Genomic DNA, 22,056 nt, shown 5'->3' with positions numbered 1-22,056 from the left:
GCCACAGGCCAGCAGTTCGGTAATAAACGTTCTCTCCTGCCTGAATACCGCGTGGCGTTCTCCTTTACCAGCTACCTACTTTAAAAACCTAACAGTAATGAAGATGGTTATCACTGACTAACCTGCAAGTAGCATATACACTGAGGATACATTGACCAATAAGATGGATTTACAATAGACAATGGGATTATTCATGTTGAGATGAAACAGGTAGTAGGACGTTTATCACACTAGTCAGAATGGTATACAATTTGAACCTTATGAATTATTTCAAGAATTTCTCACTTAATGTTTGTGGACTGGGACTAACTGAATAATACAGTACAGAAAAGCATAGCAATTATTAAGAGAGGACTTATAATATGTAGATTAAGTTAACTGTCAAATTTCCTCTATTAGCAATAGCTTCTAAATCCTCAATCTAAGTTTTTATTCTACAGACAAAAGGATAAACTAACTTAAAATTAACTCAATATTTCTTTTTCTCTTCTTTTTTAAATTGATAATCCTAATGTTTGAACTTGTTAGGCAAGTGCTCTACTATTATGCCATGCCCCTGTGTCTTTTTCGGCTTTAGTTATTTTGCAGGTCAGGTCTTGCTTTTCTGCCTAGGATTTGAAACAACAATTCTCCTACTTGTGACACTGCTATATATGTGAAGCTGGGATCATAAGTGTATTCAACCACACTAGGCTCACTGATTGAGATAAGGGTCTTTTTGCTTGGGTTAGCCTTGCACCGTGATTCCTTTAATTATTTGTTTCCCAAATAGCAGTGATTGTTGGTGTGGACCAATGTGGTGGACCCTTTGTGTCTTAAGAAAAGGTACATTTTGACACTCAAAAAAATCCCACTGTTCCCACCGCAAAGTTTCCTTATTCTGCCTGAGGTACCTTTGCTTTTGATATACTCTCAAAAACATTCACTAGGGGGCTGGGAATGTGGATTAGTAGTAGAATGCTTGCCTAGCATGCACGAAGCTCTAGGTTCAATTCCTCAGCACTACATAAAGAGAAAAGGCCGGAAGTGGCACTGTGGCTCAAGCAGTAGTATAGTGCTAGCCTTGAGCAAAAAGAAGCCAGGGATAGTGCTCAGGCCCTGAATTCAGGCTGCAGGATTGGCAAAAAAAATCTAACAAAAAAACCAACATTCACTAGCAGCTCATGTCTGTCACTCTAGCTACGTGGGAGTCTGAGATCAAAGGCTCAATGGATGAAGACCAGCATGGACAGATAAATCCAAAAGAGAGAGTATGTGATGGCTAAATCCACCATAATCCCATCTATGCTGAGAAACATAGAACAAAAGAAATGTAGTCTAAGCCCAGGCCTTGGCCCAAGCCTAAGAGTAAGACGTGTTTTCAAGAATAACCAGTGAAAAAAGGGAGTAGGTGTGGCTCAGAAGTAGAGGAATTGTCGAACAAGCTCAAGCCCAAGATCAAAATGCAGTTCAGCAGTCTACTTGGGAGACTGAGATCTCAGAATCATGGTTCAAAAACAGCCCAGGCAGAAAAGTTCCCATGAAACTATCTCCAATTAACCACTCAGACCAAAAGTAGAACTGTTGCTCAAGAGGTAGAGCACTAGCCTTGAACAAAAGAGCTTGGAACAGCACCCAGACCAACTTCAAGCCCTGCAACTGAAGAAAAAACAACCTAGTTCAGCCAAAAACAACTGAAAAATTTTCCAACTATAGAATTGTTGGGAGCTAGCAGCTAAATTCTTCCTGACCTCTGGCTGTGTTTTCAAGGACGTGCAAGGACATAGCTTAATGGAAAATCGGAAATGCTTTACTATGTCTGCCATGAGTCCATTCTTATGTTAACCAACCTCATCCAATCTTAGCTACCGTCCGGTATTGCTAACTCCAAGCCTTTTTGTGTTCTGGAATTTTAAGCCTATGCTATTTCCTGGTTTTCAAACTGCATATAAGCTGGAAGTTAAGAATAAACATGGCTGCAGTCTTAAATTTCAACCTTGCGGCTGCAGACCTCCCATACCCCATCTTTGTCTCTTGTCTTTTTTCTCTTGCCTTATTTTTCCTAAATCCTTGCCCCCCTCAGTCAGGATTCCCGTTCACTGCTGGCTGGCTCGGCAGGTAGAATCATTTGAACTAATAAAGCATAAGCACTTAGATATGGAAGGAATTCAAAATTAATCACCTATTTCAGTAAATATGTACAATAGAAGCATTAGGTAAATAACAGTAGGTAGGGTAGGCTTGAGTAGAAATCTTTGGTGTTCATAGGAAATCACAGCCTTTTTTTTTTTTTTTTTTTTTTTTTTTGCCAGTCCTGGGCCTTGGACTCAGGGCCTGAGCACTGTCCCTGGCTTCTTCTCACTCAAGGCTAGCACTCTGCCGCTTGAGCCACAGCACCGCTTCTGGCGGTTTTCTGTATATGTGGTGCTGGGGAATCGAACCTAGGGCCTTGTGTATCCGAGGCAGGCACTCTTGGCACTAGGCCATATCCCCAGCCCAGGAAATCACAGCCTTAAAAGGCAATGAGGATGAATGGAGACAGATCTAAATCACCGCCCGCCCCCCCCACATTAACCACATGCTCTCACTTCAACCTCATTCTTTTCTTTAAAGTTCCCAAGGAAAAGGTACAATAAGTGTTCTTGAAAAGAAATTCAAACTCCCACTGCGTAGAGAGGTACACACCTGTAATGCCATAATTTGGGGAAACTAAGGTAAGAGGATTGCCAGTTTGACAGCAGCACGATCTACATAGTAAGACCCTATTTTAAACTTTAAAAGAGCAGAAGAAATCTAATTTTCCATGTTTCATATCTATGTTATAAAAGAGAAAAGACAACAACCCAACCATTATAATTCCCAGGTTTTTCATAAGCTATTAACACAAAACATTTCTTGTCCCCATAAAATAAGTAGCACTTAGCTGAATGAAATCTTTTTTTTTGGCCAGTCCTGGGCCTTGGACTCAGGGCCTGAGCACTGTCCCTGGCTTCTCTTTGCTCAAGGCTCTTTGCTCACAGCGCCACTTCTGGCCATTTTCCATATATGTGGTGCTGGGGAATTGAACCCAGGACCTCATGCATACGAGGCAAGCACTCTTGCCACTAGGCCATATCCCCAGCCCTGAATGAAAATCTTATACAATCTTAATGAGCATATTTTCTAAAAAATACTAGCTATAAATACTCTGGAAAATAGCAGTAGGAAAAATTACATATAGGATTGCAAAGTGCCAAAAACTAAACACTGATTTGTGCATCTAGCATTACCTTTAAATATTAATCATTAATATATTTAAAGTATATACAGACCTTATGTGCAGGTATGAGGTTAATAAGAATGGAGTCCAATAATTCTTGAGTAACTCCATCGCCTTCCATGATGATAGAACTCATCAAGTCTAGCATGTGCATTTGTACCTTCTTATTGTGACTATTGCTAAAAAAAAAAAAACTGAGATTATAAAAAATATATAAATTTGACTATTTCATTAATTGCTTTTTCTTTGGGGGGAGGGTGATGGCGTTTTCTTGTGAGACAGGTTCTAATTATGTAGCCCAAGCTGGTCTTAAATTTGTGACCCTGTATTTCAACCACCCACACGCTAGGGCTACAGATACGTACTGCTATGCCAGGCCAACTACACTTCCCAGCTTATTACAATCACAGATATATAAAAAGGATTCTTCACTTGAGAACTATGCTCACAATGTCAAATTTGGCTGTAGTCAAGTATCCTTGGTTCTATGTTGAGTTCTGCAATAGCTGTGAGATAGTCTTGGAAAGTATTTTACAAAAAAAAGAATTTCTAAAAAAGCACACATTCTCTACAATTCACTCATCTTTACTAACTTATCCTAACATACATAGCTCTTATCCCTAACACACATAAAAAGAGAAAAAATATATTAAAAATAACTGATGTCTTGGGTGGTTACATGACTCAAAAGGTAGGTAGGGATAAATATCTGCTTCTGAAGTACTGGGGCCCTCATTTCAAAATCTGCATCTCCAAAGAGGGGAAAAGAAAACAATGATGTCATCTATGTTATTAATATAAATATATAACAAGACAACAAGGCTTAAATTAAGAGTTAGGAATCACATGCAACTCTTTAAAATTAACATGGTATCATGAATAACTGAGCTATTTGGTATTTAGTGATAAAACACAAAACTATAGTGAGCACTAGTGGATCACCTATGTAATCCTATTTAGGAGGCTAATATCTGAGTATTTGGGTTCAAACCTCACCTCCGCAGGAAAGTCCATCAAATTCTTATTGTCATTAATTAATCACCAAAAGGGGGAAGTGAAGCTGTGGCACCCGTGGTAGAGTACCAGCCTTTAGCGGAAAAAGCACCTAGGTCCCTGTAGTATTAGCCCCCACACAAACTAGCCTCCATACGCACAAAAAAGGGTATAACTTAAAAGTTGGTAAGAAAATTATCACAGAAACAATATTACAAATTTGACAAAGTCAACTTTTCATTTCTTCACCAATATATCTTGTATATTTTTACAAAATGCCAAGATTATAATCAACTATAAAGTTCTATACATGAGAGAGGATAATAAGAGACTTTCAATCTGATAAAACAAGGAAAGGCAAAACAAAAATCTGTGTACTTGGCTCTCTGATCCATATATACGTAAGGGTTAGAAAATAGGAGAAAAGATGAAAAAATCCATTATTTCAGCAATCTCAATCACTAACTTTTCTACAGGAATGTTAACAGAAGCAGGATTGTAACTGAAACCAGAAAGTGGGAAAAACATATGCAACAGCTTTCAGGTATTAGATACGCCCCAGAAGGAAAAACAAAACCTGGTCATTTTCAGGTCAACTGCCTGGAAAAAGTGTAGGCTGTATGGGCAGGAAGCCATCATAGGGCCTGAAATTCTCCAAAGTAGAGACTAGAGTTTGAAAAGTGATGTATCAGAAGGGATACAACTACTGACAGATCAAGCTCAAATAATCTTCAAGTTTTTAATGATCACACAAGGACATTCCTTGACTTTAAGAACCCACTGAATGGAGAAGAGGGACTAATCCCTGAAACTTTAACAAAGTAAGAATATAATTTAATATAAACCCACATACCCCAGAAGCTTAAGTGCACGCGCACACGCACACACAATCTTCTTTTTACTATTTATGATACATAATTGCCTAAAAATAAATTTAAACTATCTTAAAAGTAAGGGGGGAGGGGGGCTGGGAACATGGCCTAGTGGCAAGAGTCCTTGCCTCATATACATGAAGCCCTGGGTTCGATTCCTCAGCACCACATATATAGGGAAGGCAAGAAGTGGCGCTGTGGGCTGGGGATATAGCCTAGTGGCAAGAGTGCCTGCCTCGGATACACGAGGCCCTAGGTTCGATTCCCCAGCACCACATATACAGAAAACGGCCAGAAGCGGCGCTGTGGCTCAAGTGGCGGAGTGCTAGCCTTGAGCGGGAAGAAGCCAGGGACAGTGCTCAGGCCCTGAGTCCAAGGCCCAGGACTGGCCAAAAAAAAAAAGAAGTGGCGCTGTGGCTCAAGTGGCAGAGTGCTAGCCTTGAGCGGGAAGAAGCCAGGGACAGTGCTCAGGCCCTGAGTCCAAGGCCCAGGACTGGCCAAAAAAAAAAGAAGTGGCGCTGTGGTTCAAGTGGCAGAGGGCTAGCGTTGAGCAAAAAGAAGCCAGGGATAGTGCTCAGGCCCTGAGTTCAAGCCCAAGGACTGGCAATAAATAAATAAATAATAGTGTTTAAAAAAAAAAAAAGAAATGTACTTTTAAAAAAGTAAAGGGAAAAATACTAGAGATTAAAAACAACACAGACCCAGGGCCTACTTTTGATATATAACTACCTGAAAAAAGTTTTAAGTAACTTAAAAAGAGAGGGAAAAATTGGAGATGAGTGTCATGGACTTTCCTGCTGGAGCTGGCTTTCATTAATTATTTTAATTAGATCAACATTAACATTCTTCAGATTCATTAAGTGCAAAATTTTAAAAAAACGCCAAGACCTAGTTGCTTACACCTGTAATGCTCCCTACTGAGGGGAGCTGAGATTTGGAAGATCATTTTTGCAGCTACCTTGGGCAGAAAAGTTCATAAGATGCCTTCTTAAGTTCATAAGATGCAGAAGCATGTGCCTGCAATCCTAGCTGTGATGAGAAGCCTAAAATAGGGAAAATGTAACCCACGCATGCATTAGGAAAGGGAGACTAATCTCAGAAACAATTAGCACAGCCAAATGCCAGTGGCTCACAACCTGTAATCACAGCCAACTCAGGAAGCTAAGACCTAAAGATCAGGGTTAAAAACCAGACCATGGGAAGTCTGAAACTTTTATCATCAATTAACCACCAAAAAGCAGGAAGTGGTATTGTGGCTCAAGTGGTAGAGTAGTAGCTTTGAGTTAAAAAAAAAAAAAAAAAAAAACTTAGGACAGTGCCCAGGCTCTTAATTCGAGCTCACAAACCAGCATGAAACAAAACAGAAATGGCAGAAAAAAGAACTGGAGGGGTGGCTAAAGGAAGACACATGCTTTACAGGGTCCTGAGTTCAAACCCTAGTACCAGATCTCCCCACCCCTCCAAAAGAAGTGATTTTTCTGATGAAAGAATTGCAAAATAGGGCTGGGGATATGGCCTAGTGGCAAGAGTGCTTGTCTCATATACATGAGGCCCTGGGTTCAATTCCCCAGCACCACATATGCAGAAAATGGCCAGAAGTGGTGCTGTGGCTCAAGTGGCAGAGTACTAGCCTTGAGCAAAAAGAAGCCAGGGACAGTGCTCAGGCCCTGAGTCCAAGCCCCAGGACTGGCCAAAAAAAAAAAAAGAATTACAAAATAGGAGGAAGAACCGAATGAGAGGCAGGTTTAAATGTATAGTTAGGAAAGGGTAAGAACAGTAATTTTACAAGATGTTATTGAAGGAGATAGTTCTCAATTTTTTTAAAGAAGCCTCCAAAATTAAGGTATGAGAACAATGAGCATTGTTCTCACTGGGAAACATACATCCCATGACAATGTTGTTCCTACCACCCAAATATGGAGCTTATTTGACCAATCCTTATATCTAAGGATTTACCTATGCTTCTGGCTTGACCAATGAAACTTAGAAGGAACTAAAGGCTTAAAAATTTCTTTTGCAATGAGGTTTGTCCTTTCATGGTACTTCTAAAACGTAGTCAGTGTATTAAGATACTGTCCTGGCTTGCTGGATAAAATAAAAAACAAGTAAACTAGTTGTATTTTTACCTCAACCAACTGCCAATGTTCTAAAAGGACTGCAAACATGGGCAGAATCCAAAACATACCTAAATAACTGTTAACCAAAAACATAGCATAAATAAAATAGTAGCTGTCTTACACTATCAAATTGTAGGGTTTTGTTGGTTTGCTTCTTTTTCCTTCTCCTATTTTTTTTTTTAAGTAGTAGGGTTTAATTCAGACAGGGTCTTCCATTTTTGCCCAGCCCAGCCTTTGACTGAGATCCTCCTACTCTGCCTGCCCAACAGCTGGAATTACAGATTTGCACTACCACATCCATCTTAATTAGGGTTTCCTGTTAACTTTGCCAGCCTTGAATTCCTATCCTCTATCTATGGCTTCCAAGTAGCTGGGATCATAAGTTTGGTTTTTATGCTGTTTTGTTATATAGCAAAAGTTAACTAATACAAAATTTTACTTATTCCATCATTTACTCTAATGGCCAACTGGTAGTCAAATCCTACCATAAGTTTTTTTTTCCCCCTCATGCCATCATTTGCATAGATTTCTATCTTCAAATTAGGTCTATCTAATCCTTTCCTGTTTATTCTAGATCAATGTTAATTTTACATTCTATTCAATTACTTTTCATAAAAATGTACATAAAGGGCTGGGGATATGGCCTAGTGGCAAGAGTGCAAGGCCCAGGACTGGCCAAATAAATAGATAAATTAATTAATTAAAAATGTGCATGAAATTGTTCTCCATAATGCAAATCATTACAAATACATGGCTCCTGAACACTTGAAAGTATGGTCAGAATCATTTATTAAAAAGATAATTAGCTGGGTGATGGTGGCTCACACCTGTAATCCCAGCTACTCAAGGGGCTGAGATGAGGATCCTGGTTCAAGCCAGCCCAGGCAGGAAAGTCCTCATCAGACTCTTATCTCCAATTAACAACTACTCAAAAAAGAGAAGCAGCACTGTGGCCGAGAAGCACTCTACTGCTAAGCCACATTCCCAGGCCAAGAGGCTTTTTTTTTTTTTGGTTCATTGTAGGACTACACACTATACCTGACCTCTTATGCTCAAGGTTAGCACATTGCCACTTTGAGCCACAACTCCACTTCTGATTTTCTGGTGGCTAACTGGAGATAAAGAGTTTCACAGGGACTTTTCTGCCCAGGCTAGTTTGAACCATGATCCTTAAATCTCAGCCTCCTGGCAAAAATCCTTTCTTAACTATAAGGAAAATACAAAAACAATATGCTGAGATCTTTTGTCCAAGAATGTATTCCAAAGCTAACACTCTCATCCTGTATTCAACCTTCCCTATTTCTATGAAACAAAAGTTGACTTATCATCTTTCCCCAATCTATAAATAAGAATGTAAGAACTTTGACTCTCCCAAGGGAAGACCATAGAAAATTATCAAAACAGGCAGATAGTCGAGAGCAGCTGATGAGAAACAGACATATTTGTCATACCATGTATCAAATGGTTTCTTTACACATGGAAAGATATCAAAATCAGTATGCTTAAGGACTTGGCTATCATGTCTCTCATAATTTACTATTTCATGACTTAAAATCTCACGACATTCATGTTCCAACTGTAAGATACTGCTTCTACCAGCTAAGTTTTTTCAAAAAAAGGGCTCTGCATAATACTTCTCTACTATTCCACAGCAACCAATAAATTTATATCATAAATTCAAAACAGTAGTATAATGGCAAAGATAACCTTTTTTTCCATCTTCATATTACTACTTCTAATGAAAACAACCTTAAAAGTCTAAAATCTTTTTTTTTTTGCCAGTCCTGGGATTTGAGACTCGGGGCCTGAGTACTGTCCCTGGCTTCCTTCTTTTTGCTCAAGGCTAGCATTCTAACTCTTGAGCCACAGTGCCACTTCTGGCTTTTTCTGTTTATATGGTACTGAGGAACCGAGCCCAGAGCTTCATGCATGGTAGGCAAGCACTCTACTGCTAAGCCACATTCCCAGTCCCAAGTCTAAAAATTTTTGAGCACAAATTATAGTATAAGAGACTTCAATATACACAGGGTTAAAAAAGACAAATGATTTTTAAAGAAACTTACTTGATTACTGAGAAGAGAGTCCTAAAAAGCTGAATAAAAATTTCATTGCAATCTTCCAATTCAAAGCAGATGTTATACGACTTAACCCAAGCTAAATTCTTAAATGAATAAATAAAAATAATTAATTTTATAAGTACAGAATTATAAGTACAGAATAGCAAAACAAAAGTAAACTCATTAGTAAATTAAAATTTTTATCACTAGTAAATTTTAATTTTTAGAATTAGGAATCTGTATTAGAGCCTATAATGACACAATGAATAAACTACAAGTGTTAAATAGTCTTACATTTTAAAAAGACATACACTTGATAGCATCCGTGTTTTCTCAAATTTAATACTACTACTTACGGGTTGATAAACATTATACATAACATACATATATAAAAAGCATGTTAAAGAACACTGAATGTCTATTTTAGATCAGAAAGGAATACAAAAAAATACGATGAAAGCTGGTTTCAAAATAATCTTCTGCATCCCATTAGAATACAGTTATCTTTTCAAAATATAAGGAACAAGCTAAGATTTTCTTTTCCTTGTAAATGTAAAAGGTATTTTACTAAGTGGACTTTCTGTAAAACAAAGGCTCATTTAATATTATAAATACAAAAATTTACTAGTATACAAAATTGACATTTATGAAATAAAGTATTGGGTTTTTTACCTCTAATAAATAAAAGTATCTATTAAACTGTGGACTCTTTGTATCCTCCAAACCTTTTAATTGTCTGGTAATAAACAAAAATATGTCCTGTTAAAAAATAATAAAACATATTAATTTAGACATACTTATGGCTTCACAACACATAATAGTCTCTATTTTCTCTATATATTTGTTACAAACATCAATAAAAGAAAACTCTCCTTTAGCCCAGTAACTTAGAACTATCCAAGTCCATTACTCAAAATGACTGCTAAAGATAAAAACAAACAAAACTATAACCTTCAGAAGCAAAAATAAAGATGGTTAATTATACTTATCTTGGGGCTGGGAATATGGCCTAGTGGTAGAGTGCTTGCCTCGTATACATGAAGCCCTGGGTTCGATTCCTCAGCACCACATATAAAGAAAAAGCCTGAAGTGGCGCTGTGGCTCAAGTGGCAGAGTGCTAGCCTTGAGTGAAAAAGAAGCCAGGGACAGTGCTCAGGCCCTGAGTTCAAGCCCCAGGACTGGCAAAAAAACAAAACAAAAAAAATTATACTTATCTTTAGCCTTTCTCTTTCTGAGAAGCCAGGGTTTGTGTTTTACTCAAATGTATTACTTCTACTATATAACTTTCTTATCACTCAGAATCCTCATCCTTCCATGTCAAATAACTATCTTCATTTTTGTTTGTTTTGAAATCAGTCATGGAGCTTCAACTCTGGGCCTGGGCACTGTCCCTGAGCTCCAGGCTAGCACTTTACCACTTGAGCCACAGCACCACTTCCAATTTTCTGGTGATTAATTGAAGATAAGAGTCTCACAGATGCTGGCTCTGAACTGCAATCCTCAGATCTCAGCCTCCTGAGTAGCTAGGATTACAGGTATGAGCCACCAGCGCTCAGCATAACTATCTTCATTTTAATGAAGCTGAATGAGCCAATTCACTATTTTCTACATATAATTAGCAATTTTCATTACCCTGTTTTGAATTTGAAGTACGTCTACAAAGACCTATGAAACTAAAGCAACCAACTAGTTTAAGAATGATGACAGTGCTTTCCTTCTTGTGTTGTTGTTTTTATTTTGTTTGAATCAGAGTCCTTATGTAGCCTAGTCTGGCTACATAAACTTTCAATCCCCTAGCCTCAGCCAATAAAGTTCTAAGACTGTAGATGTGAGCTACCACCCCAAGACTTCTCTTTCTAATTGAGCTTCCTTTAGAAGTTTTAATTAAAAATAGTAACAACATGCTACAATGTGAGTTTTGTACTACTATAATTTCCCCTTGATGCCAGAGACTAGACAATAGTGAACTCAATACTTTTTTACACTATACACATATACCTATGACAGTTGAATACATACATTAGGTATAATAAAGGATTAACATTAATAATGAAAACAAAACAGTATGTTATAAACGTTTAAAACACTGCTATAATTCTGATAACTGAGATCTGATAAACAAGACAGCCATTAAGTCAGGCAGCATATACAGGGTAGAACAGGATAAAGATATGATTCTTATCTTAGAAAGGATGAAGCAGAAGAGCATATTTCATTATTTTCCACAGAACAGTAATATCTGAAATTTCTGAATCATTTATTTCTGGAATTTTCCATTTACTACTTTTTGACCATAGTCACCATGCCTAAAACTATAGAAAGCAAAACCACAGATGGGGAGGGAACCCTACAGCATTTACCAGAAGTTGTCCAAAAGATTAAAAAAGTTCCAAAAATGGCATAATCGATTCTATTATTCATATTAATTTTTCATGTACTGTATTAATTTTTATTTCAATTTTTCATTTTATTTTCATATTACTAAAATGAAATCAATCCAAGGGATCAACATAAAAGTTCCTCAAACATTTTGAACAAACACAGAATCACAAATGTAAGCATACAGTTTTGCTTGTTAAGTAAACCAATAGGGGAATAAAGCTATTTCAACATGTAAATTCTAGTATAGCACAGTTTTAAAAACTATTATTAATCTACAATCAATATGTGAAACAGCCACCTAGGCTTTGTGATGAACTTGAAGGACAGATAACTTATAATTTTTACCTGTCAAAAGTTCTTAGTAACACTGATCATTTTTGGAGACATTAAAATTGAAGTTTCAAAACTAATAATATGAAAATTACAAGAATATAAAAATATGCTCATAAAGATATACTATACAACAAAAATAAGTTAATTTTCACTTTTGTAAAAGTTTGTAAGGATTGTATTTACCTTAAGTTTATCATGGGAAGTATATGGAGCTTCTGGGGCATATATTCGAAATATGTCAGCCAAACAACAAGCTACAAGGAGACGTACATCTTTATTAGGGTTCCTGAGGAAGAATTCAGATGCAAGATGCAAGGCTAGTGGGAGATACTGCTGCTTTTCATCTTCTGAATCTTGATCCATATCCATAAAAGTTTTTACTACCATCTGTAAAAACATAAAAGAACAATATACAATCAACTATGGTACTTAATAATAACTGGGGAGCTCTTTGATATTTTTTTTAAAAACAAATTTTGGGCCGGGAAATAGCGGCTCACACCTGTAATCATAGCTACTTGGGATGCTGAGATCTGAGGATCATGGTTCGAACCCAGCCCTGGCAGGAAAATACATGAAATTCTTACCTCCAATAATCTACTCAGAAAAAGCCAGAAGTGGCTATGTGGCTCAAATGGTAGAATGCTAGCCTTGAGCAAAAGCAGCTCAGGGACAACACCCAGGCTCTGAGTTCAAGCCTCAGGACCAACATACAGGCACACAAAAAGGGGGAGTAGAAATGAGTAGAGTACTCAATGGCAGAGTACTTGCCTAGTATGTATAAGGTCTTGGGTTCCACCCATTCAAACTAGATTTAAAAAAAATTTTATTGTTATTATAGAGGTGATGTATACAGGGGTTACAGTTACATACATTGGATAAAGTTAAATTAGATTTTTAAATCTATTAATTTTATATTCATCCACACATTCATTGCTGGGGATCAAATCCAGGGGCTGTACATGCTAGCCACGTGCTCTACTGCTGAGCTACATCCCTAGCACCAAAGTACAGAGTTTTAATAGATTTATTCCTTCATAAACTCACTCATTTATTCAGTGTCTTACTATAGTACAAAAGCCTGCCTATACCACTGATCCCAAGTGATCTTTCTGCCTTAAGTCTTCTGAATTGTTCAGACTACAAGTTTGTTCCCAAATCCAGCTTTCACTACTTTTATATCTAGCTCAAGTAAAAAGGTCTGTCTTATATGTACAATCAAACTGACTTGATAGTTTAAACCATCAATTGTTTCTTCTATATTATAAATCCAAGTTGCTTTATGCCACTTTTGTAATAACTGCTACTTCACTTAACACAACTATGACTTCACAAAATAAAGCCATTTTAAGTGTTTCCATGTAGCTGTAATTATAAACAAACTTTGCTATTATTTATGGCTATGAAACTAGCATAGATAGGGCGGGGAATGTGGCTTAGAGGTAGTATGCTTGCCTAGCATCCATATTTTAAATGTTTCCATGTAGATGTAATTATAAATAAACTTTGCTATTATTTATGGCTATGAAACTAGCAGAGGGCTGGGAATGTGGCTTAGAGGTAGTGTGCTTGCCTAGCATGCCTGGATTCAATTCCTCAGTGCCACATAACACAAAAGGCCGGAAGTGGTGCTGTGTGTCAAGTGGTAGAGTACTCACTCTCCTTGAGGAAAAGGTCAGGGATAATGCCCAGGCCCTGAGTTCAAGCCTTGGAACTGGCAAAAAGAAACACAAAAACAAAACAAAAAACTAACAAATGTGTTTTATTTTATATTTGAAATGGCTAGAACTGAATCTAAGGCTTTGTGCATATTCTTAGTAAGCACTATTAAGCCAATACTCTTAGCATCACATACGCATTTTGTCATCTCAATAAAGGCAAATACATTAAAGAAAAATTCTCGATTTGTTAACGCTAAAAAATAATGACTAGGGCTAGGAATACAGCCTAGTGGTAAAGTGCTCGCCTCATATACATGAAGGCCTGGGTTCAATTCCTCAGCACCACATATATAGAAAAAGCTAGAAGTGGTGCTGTGGCTTACATGGTAGAATGCTAGCCTTGAACAAAAAGAAACCAGGGACAGTGTGCTCAGGCCCTGAGTTCAAGCCCAGGACTGGCAAAAAAGCAAACAAAAAATAATTACTATTCACATGTTTGTTTGATGCAGACCTGTTTTCTCTGCAAATGCACAAATATTTATTCATGTATCAAATAACTAGAAAACAATCATACAAAAGCTAAACTAATTAAATTGACAGCCCTCTAGCAAGAATAGAAAGAAAAAAGGTATGTCACAAATTACCAACATGAGAAATTTAAAAAGGGGTGCATATTATATATGTTAAGGAGAAACACAACCTGTCACGTGAAATACAACAATTTGCATATTCCTATTCCCACAAAAAGAAATATAAATGAAATTAAAAAACAAAGTTTCCACAATAAAGTTCTCAGTAACAGGATTCGCTAGTAGTGAAAAGGTCCAAACTTCACATCTATGTATCAACAAGTTTACTAGAAGCTATTCCATTCATCCTGTCAAGCCCCTCTCTGCCATTCTGCTCTTGTTAAGCTACATATCTTAGTGTAAAGATACTGTCTGGTTAGTAAAGATACAAGTTCACGTCTAACATCCCTGGAAGTATCTTTTAAGCTTTATTTATTAATCTAGTAACATCTTAACAGACTATTACCTGACTAGAAGAATGATACAGAGATAACATCTGGAATTTAGTAATTCTAAGAACAAAAACAGATGGGTGCAGGTGGCTCACACCTGTAAATACTAGCTACTCAGGAGATTGTGATCTTAGGATCCCCATTTGAAGCCAACACAGGCTTGAAGCCAATTCCAGAGACAAATCTGAAGACCCTCATCTTCGATTAACCAGCAGAAAGCTGGAACTACCAGCATGACTCAAGTGACAAGAGGACCATCTATGAGCAAAAAAGCCAAGCAAGACTTTGAAGCCCTGAGTTAAAGCTCCAATACTGGTAAAAAGAAAATTAAATAAGAAAGAAGCAAAACAAATGTTAGAAAACAAAAGACAATCATAACAATCACAACAGTGGGACTAATGAGTTTACCTGAAATTACCTTACAAAGAACTTTTTTGACGTAACTGATCTAATAGCTTCACCCATGAAAATAAACTCTTATTTATAAAGTAAGAGTTTAAGTCTCATAAATTATGAGAAAACTCAGGGTATACAGCATGCAGATAGTGAAAATAGTTGGCTTTTATTTTGAAACCCGCCAAAAAAAAAAACAGCCCAGCTGTTTTGAGTTAACAGCATAATATGATTAGATTGGCATTTCACGAAAATACCTCATTAGTTAAGAGGGACTCAGTAGAGGAATGTACAACTTGATACACCCATTAAACCTAATTCAGTGGGGTATTCAAGTCATTAGAGACATCAGCATTCTGAAGAGAAAAGTTAAATGAGCAAATAGTATTATTAAATAAGGTAGTTCAAAATAATGTTGAGTGAGACAAGCCTAGAACACAGAAAACAAAGGGGCATGATCTCCCTGATATGACTGTTAACAAAGGGAGACGGAAAGACAGTAGAGACCAAGTCTGTGGACACTGTATATGTTCTTGATACATTGTATATTGCATATGTGTCTACCTGACCTAGACAAGGGATGGAAAAACAGGTTGTAAGATATCACAAGAAATGTACACACTGCCCTACTATGTAACTGCACTCTCTTTGCACAACACCTTGTAAAAAAATGTATGTTCAATTAATATAAATAAATAAATAAATAAGGTAGTTCAGATTTCATAATATCAAAATGGGAATTATCAAAAAAAGTTTTTTTTTGTTGTTTTTTTTTTGCCAGTCCTAGGGCTTGAACTCAGGGCCTGAGCACTGTCCATGGCTTCTTTCTGCTCAAGGCTAGCACTCTACTTGAGCCACAGCACCACTTCTAGCTTTTTCTATGTATGTGGTGCTGAGGAATGGAACCCATAGAGCTTCATGCATGCTAGGCACTCTATTGCTAAGCCACATTCCCAGCCCCCAAAAAGTATTTTTTTCCTTTTTTTTTTTATTAATTGAACATAAATTTTTCAGACTTTCCTGCCTGGGCTGGCTTCGAACTGCAACCCTCTTGAATAGCTAGGATTACAGGTCACTTTTGGTTTTAAGGTAACCTTAGATGTCTGATTTTGAAGTAATATAAAACAAATTATTCTACAGTTCAACTCTCATATAATTGAGGAAACTTGTAATTTATATGTCTTTATTATGGGTGAAACATTTGTAATAATACGGACTCTAACAATGAGTTCTTGCTATATGCTCAGAACATTTCAAGGAATTTGAATCTTCCATTAACTCATTGAATATAATGATATCTTTTGTGAAGCATTATTTATTTAAAAATGGCATCCTGCTAAGTTGTTCATGATGGTCTCCTCAACTTGCACTCTTCTTGCTTCAGTCTCCTGAGTAGAGAGTAGCAAAGGCAGAGCCAAAACATTATTAACTACTTCACGTAACAGGAGAAGCTGAAGTCATGTAACTTCCTAAGGGCATAAAAACCCAAATCTAGGGCTGAGAATAAATATGGCTTACTGGTAGAGTACTTTTGCCTAGCATGCATGAAACCCTGGGTTTGATTCCTCAGTATCACATCAACAGAAAAAGCCAGAAGTGGCTCAAGTGGTAGAATGCTAGCCTTGAGCAAAAGGAGCTCAGAGACAATGCCCAGGGTCTAAATTCAAGCCCTGGGACTGGCATGCACAAATGAATGAATGAAAGAATGCATATCCAAATCCAGACAATATGGCTAATCACTCTTATTTACACCCTATATTACAGAAGGAAAGAGTGACCAAAACTGACTACAGGAAAATAAAATATGCATATAATATTTTATTATATAAACTGTACAATCTAACAGAGATAACTAACTGATGTTTCTACGTTAACTACTCCAAATGCCTATTTTTCTTAATATTTAACAGCAGAAAAAAATGGAGATGACACCTGTATGTTTTTTGCTCTACTTGTAAAAGAATCATTAATTAAAGCTTTTTTTTTTTTTTGACCAGTCCTGGGGCTTGGACTCAGGGCCTGAGCACTGTCCCTGGCTTCTTCTTGCTCAAGGCTAGCACTCTGCCACTTGAGCCACAGCGCCACTTCTGGCCATTTTCTGTATATGTGGTGTTGGGGAATCGAACCTAGGGCCTCATGTATACCAGGCAAGCACTCTTGCCTCTAGGCCATATCCCCAGCCCCCTAATTAAAGCTTTTCGTGAAAAAAAAAAATAAAATGAAAAACAGTGAAGAGCAAGGGTTGGTTTTGTTTTTTCTTTGGTTAAGTAGATTAAAAGCTAGAAAAATGAGATTCACACAGACAAGTATCCATCTGTGGGAAAAGACACATGGAGTTGATTATGTTATGAGCTGGGAGAGCCAGAGAAAATCAACAATAACTTTCAGGGAATTCCCTAAAAGCAAGATGAAAAGAAGAAGTAGCAAAAAGTAGACATTGGCAAACAAGCAGAAAAATAAGCAAAGCTTCCCTACAAAACACTCAATGACAGAGAAAGTGAACTAAAAAAGCTAGTTCCTAAACACTTTTCATTCAGCTAATATTAAGCAAGAAAAGAAAAAAGATTATTAGATTCTGAAATGAAAGACAGTATTATCAACTCTATTGAAGTAGAAATATTACAGAGTACCATATGAATGACTATAATCTGACAAGTTAGATAACTTAATACAAAGTCCTAGAAAGACAGACTACCAAAACTGACTCAAATAGAAAATCTGGCTAAGAATAAAATAAATGAAGTTGAATTAGCAATCAAACAATACACACAAATAAAAGCCCCAGCCCAAATACCATTACTGATGAATTTTACTTGACAAACATAGGAAGAACTAAAACCATTTCGGCTCTAGCAACAGCAACAACAACAAAACAGGAAGCTCAAATATCTCCAAGTTAATTTTACATGTGGAGTTTTACCCTGATTTTAAAGCCAGAACTATAGACAAACAAGTAATTCTTACAATATAAAACTCTTCAACAAAATACTAGCAAACTAAATTGAGCAACATAAAAAAAAATTATATACTATTACCAAGTAGAATTTATGCCAGAAATCCAAACTTGGTTTAAGATCTGAATATTCATTAACGGAATACATCAGATTAGTATACAAAAGAAAAATCATGCGGGCTGGGAATAGGGCCTAGTGGCAAGAGTGCTTACCTCCTACACATGAAGCTCTGGGTTTGATTCCCCAGCACCACACATATGGAAAACGGACAGAAGGGGCGCTGTGGCTCAGGTGGCAGAGTGCTAGCCTTGAGCGGGAAGAAGCCAGGGAGGGTGCTCAGGCCCTGAGTCCAAGGCCCAGGACTGGCAAAAAAAAAAAAAGGGGGCTGGGGATATGGCCTAGTGGCAAGAGTGCTCGCCTCGTATACATGAAGCCCTGGGTTCGATTCCCCTGCACCACATATACAGAAAATGGCCAGAAGGGGCGCTGTGGCTCAAGTGGCAGTGTTAGCCTTGAGCAAAAGGAAGCCAGGGACAGTGCTCAGGCCCTGAGTCCAAGGCCCAGGACTGGCCAAAAAAAAAAAAAAAATCATGCAAGGATGCTGAAACAGTATTTTACAAATCACCTTTGATGACAAACGAAAAAAGAAAAAAAAAATAGCCAGGCGCCATGGCTCACACCTGTAATCTTTACTAAAGAGGCTGAGATTCAAGAGTCTTGGTTCAAAACCAGCCTGGATAGGACAGTCTGTGACTCTTTTATCTCCAATTAACCACCAAAAAGTTGGGAAGTGGGGTTGCCTGTCTTGAGCAACATACTCAAGAAATTATGAGGTTAAAGGTTAAGAGGGGCTGGGGATATGGCCTAGTGGCAAGACTGCTTGCCTTGTGTACATGAGGCCCTGGGATCGATTCCCCAGCACCACATATACAGAAAACGGCCAGAAGTGGCGCTGTGGCTCAAGTGGCAGAGTGCTAGCCTTGAGCAAAAAGAAGCCAGGGACAATGCTCAGGCCCTGAGTTCAAGGCCCAGGACTGGCCAAAATAAAAAAAAAAAAAAAGGTTAAACTATGTTCAAAGCACCAGGAATCAAGAAAGAGATAACAATTGCTAAAAAGCATGAAGAAACAACAACAAAAAGAGATCCTGAGAGAAGTAGGAAGCAGTTAGCAGTACTAACCCTTGTTCCTAAGAGGGGGGAAGCCAAAGTCACAAGCACAAGGCAAGTCAGGCAGCTCTTTACGGCAACAAAATCTAAGCCACAGGAGAAACCAACAGTTCTCTTAGTGTTAAATCCAGTCTTATGATTTGGTGCAACATGAACTCCTATGTGGCAAGCTAGCACTGAAGAAATTCATTGTACCCAAACCCGCTGCCACCTTGAGAGGCAAGGTGTTTGAGACTAAGTTATTCTGGTCACCTCAAAAGAATCAGAAGAAACAAATCAGAGAGCTTTGGTATATCCTGCCAGAGGGTATGAATGGAAGATGGCCACAAGTGGCAGTCATGGACAGAAATGAGTCAGCTGCTGACCCACTGAGGTTAATAAGCAAGCAGCAGGGACCTCAGGCTCTGCTGTGGAGACACCAAATATCTCCACTCTGTGTAGCAAGGATCAAGCCCTGATATCTTGTTAGATTACTATGGCAACTGAGAGCTCTGAACCTGCAGATTGCTCAGCCTGTGGAGTTGCCTCACTAAAGTATGGGGACTGCTGCCAAGTAGGACTTAAGAATTTTGAGTCCAGGGGCTGGGAATATGGCCTAGTGGCAAGAGTGCTTGCCTCGTATACATGAGGCCCTGGGTTCGATTCATCAGCACCACATATACAGAAAATGGCCAGAAGGGGCGCTGTGGCTCAAGTGGCAGAGTGCTAGCCTTGAGCAAAAAAGAAGCCAGGGACAGTGCTCAGGCCCTGAGTTCACGGCCTAGGACTGGCCAAAAAAAAAAAGAATTTTGAGTCCAGGTCTCTAGGATCTCTGAATTTCTGCAACATTTTTCCTCTCACAGGGCTGTTTGCTACTAACTTTAGAGTCCAAAAGCACTGAAACCAGCAGGCAGTGTCAGGGAATGTTCCATTGGTTCTCCCCATCCAGTGCAGATCTTAGTACTGTTTGCTTCCCCTACTCTCTAACCCAGTGACTCCTTGGCTTGGATATTTGTTGCCTATGGGCGCATGAACTGGGGGGGAGGAGTCCTACTGGAGTATGTGAAAGTTTCCCAACACCAGAAGCACCTAAGTTTCTTGTGGCCAGAAGTTTCTAGTAAGCAACAGGAAGGTTCTGAAGTGAATGCAGCCTGACACTGACAACATTCCCAACCCAACGTTTATCTATCTAATAGTATCAATTAGTAGTAGGAACAGAGAAGAAAGACAAGACTCTAGTTACAATCCATTATCCCTCTACCTTCCATTTCAAACCTGCCAGATCCCAACATTACAGGACCTCAAGAGACGTGTTTAAGGCTGGAAATGTGGCTCAACGGTAGAGTGCTTGCCTACCATGCATGAAGCAGCGGGTTCGATTCCTCAGCACCACATAAATGGAAAAAGCCAGAAGTAGTGCTGCGACTCAAGAGGTAGAGTGCTAGCCTTAAGCAAAAAAGAAGCCAGGGACAGACTCCGAGTCCCAAGCCCCAGGATTGGCCAAAAAAAGTGTATTTTTTCACTTTTTAAAAAACTGTCTTTGGGCTGGGAATATGGCCTAGTGGCAAAAGTGCTCAACTCGTACACATGAAGCCCTAGGTTTAATTCCTCAGCACCACATATATAGAAAAATAGAAAAGGCCAGAATGGCACTGTGCCTCAAGTGGCAGAGTGCTATCCTTGAGCAAAAAGAAGCCAGGGACAGTGCTCACTCAGGCCCTGAGTCCAAGCCCCAGGACTGGCAAAAAAAAAAAAAAAAAACCTATCTTTAAGTGCTATTTTAATCTATTAATATCCTCTTGTATTTTTACTTTGTATTTCAGCTTAGGTTCTTTATTTATATATCTTTCTTTACTTTGTATTCATTTTTTAAGTATTATTCTTCTCTTCCTTTTCCTCATATTCTTTTCCTTTTTTGCTCTTTTTACTTGTTTCTTCTTTTTTATTTGCCACTCCTTTATTTCATGCTTTCAGTATTCCTTTTACCTTTATTAATTCCTAGCTTCATAGTTTATTCTACATTATTTGCCACCATCATTTCTGTAGCTATTAGTGGTATAGTCATTGTCTTTAGGAATTCTGTCTGGTTTGCTGTGATGTTGTCACTATTATAGTGATTCATTTTCTCATCTGTGAAAGACACAGGAAATGAAGCATTCAAAAGATGACAGTTCACAAAGACCTCCAAATAAAAGGTAGTAGAGCCAGGCACCAGTGGCTCACATCTGTAATCCTAGCTACCCAGGAAGCTGAGATCTGAGAATTCATGTTCAGAAAAGTCCCATGAGATTTTTATCTCCAATTAGCCACTCAAAAACTGGAAGTGGTACTATGGCTCAAGTGGTAGAGGGCAAAAAAAGGCTCAGAGACAGTGGCCAGGCCCCAAGCTCAAGCCCCATACTGACTTGATGTACATACATAGATACATACATACATGCCTAGCTGTAAAAAGGGCTGAGGGTATGATCTAGTGGTAGAGTGCTTGCCTCATATACATGAAGCCCTGGGTTCGATTCCTCAGCACCACCATATATAGAAAAGGCCAAAAGTGGTGCTGTGGCTCAAGTGGTAGTGTGCTCTTTTCTTCAACTAACTGCCAAAAAGCATCTGGAACCGTGGCTCAAGTAGTAGAACACCAGCTTTAAGCAAAAATAACTAGATGTGAGCGCATAGGCCCTGAGTTCAAGACCAGAACTGGTACAAACACATGAAAAATGGCAACATGTCTCCTCAGAAAGTTCCGTAACTCTTTTGAAATTTTTTTTGTGCCAGTCCTGGGAGTTGAATTCAGGCCCTGAGCACTATGGCTGTGCTTTTGTACTCAAGGCTAATACTCTATCAACTGGAGCCATAGCTTCACTTTCAGTTTTTGTTGTTTTAATTGGAGAT

General features: G+C 38.3%; 1 protein-coding gene across 4 annotated transcripts in view; it reads right to left on the bottom strand.

Annotated features, from left to right (window-relative positions):
• Window positions 1-22,056, bottom strand: part of Pds5a (PDS5 cohesin associated factor A) — a 102,524-nt gene that overhangs the window by 68,207 nt on the left and 12,261 nt on the right. For all 4 annotated transcript variants that reach the window (XM_048364886.1, XM_048364888.1, XM_048364887.1 and 1 more), the window contains exons 3-6: window positions 12,176-12,379; window positions 9,950-10,036; window positions 9,284-9,381; window positions 3,291-3,417 (exon numbers count right to left, since the gene is read on the bottom strand). In XM_048364886.1, coding sequence (XP_048220843.1) covers window positions 3,291-3,417; window positions 9,284-9,381; window positions 9,950-10,036; window positions 12,176-12,379 — 516 coding nt within the window. The remainder of the gene's footprint in view (window positions 1-3,290; window positions 3,418-9,283; window positions 9,382-9,949; window positions 10,037-12,175; window positions 12,380-22,056) is intronic.

This window comes from Perognathus longimembris, chromosome 16, assembly GCF_023159225.1.
Source record: "Perognathus longimembris pacificus isolate PPM17 chromosome 16, ASM2315922v1, whole genome shotgun sequence".
In the NCBI taxonomy this organism is placed as follows: domain Eukaryota; kingdom Metazoa; phylum Chordata; class Mammalia; order Rodentia; family Heteromyidae; genus Perognathus; species Perognathus longimembris.
This window is presented reverse-complemented; position numbering and strand designations above follow the sequence as displayed.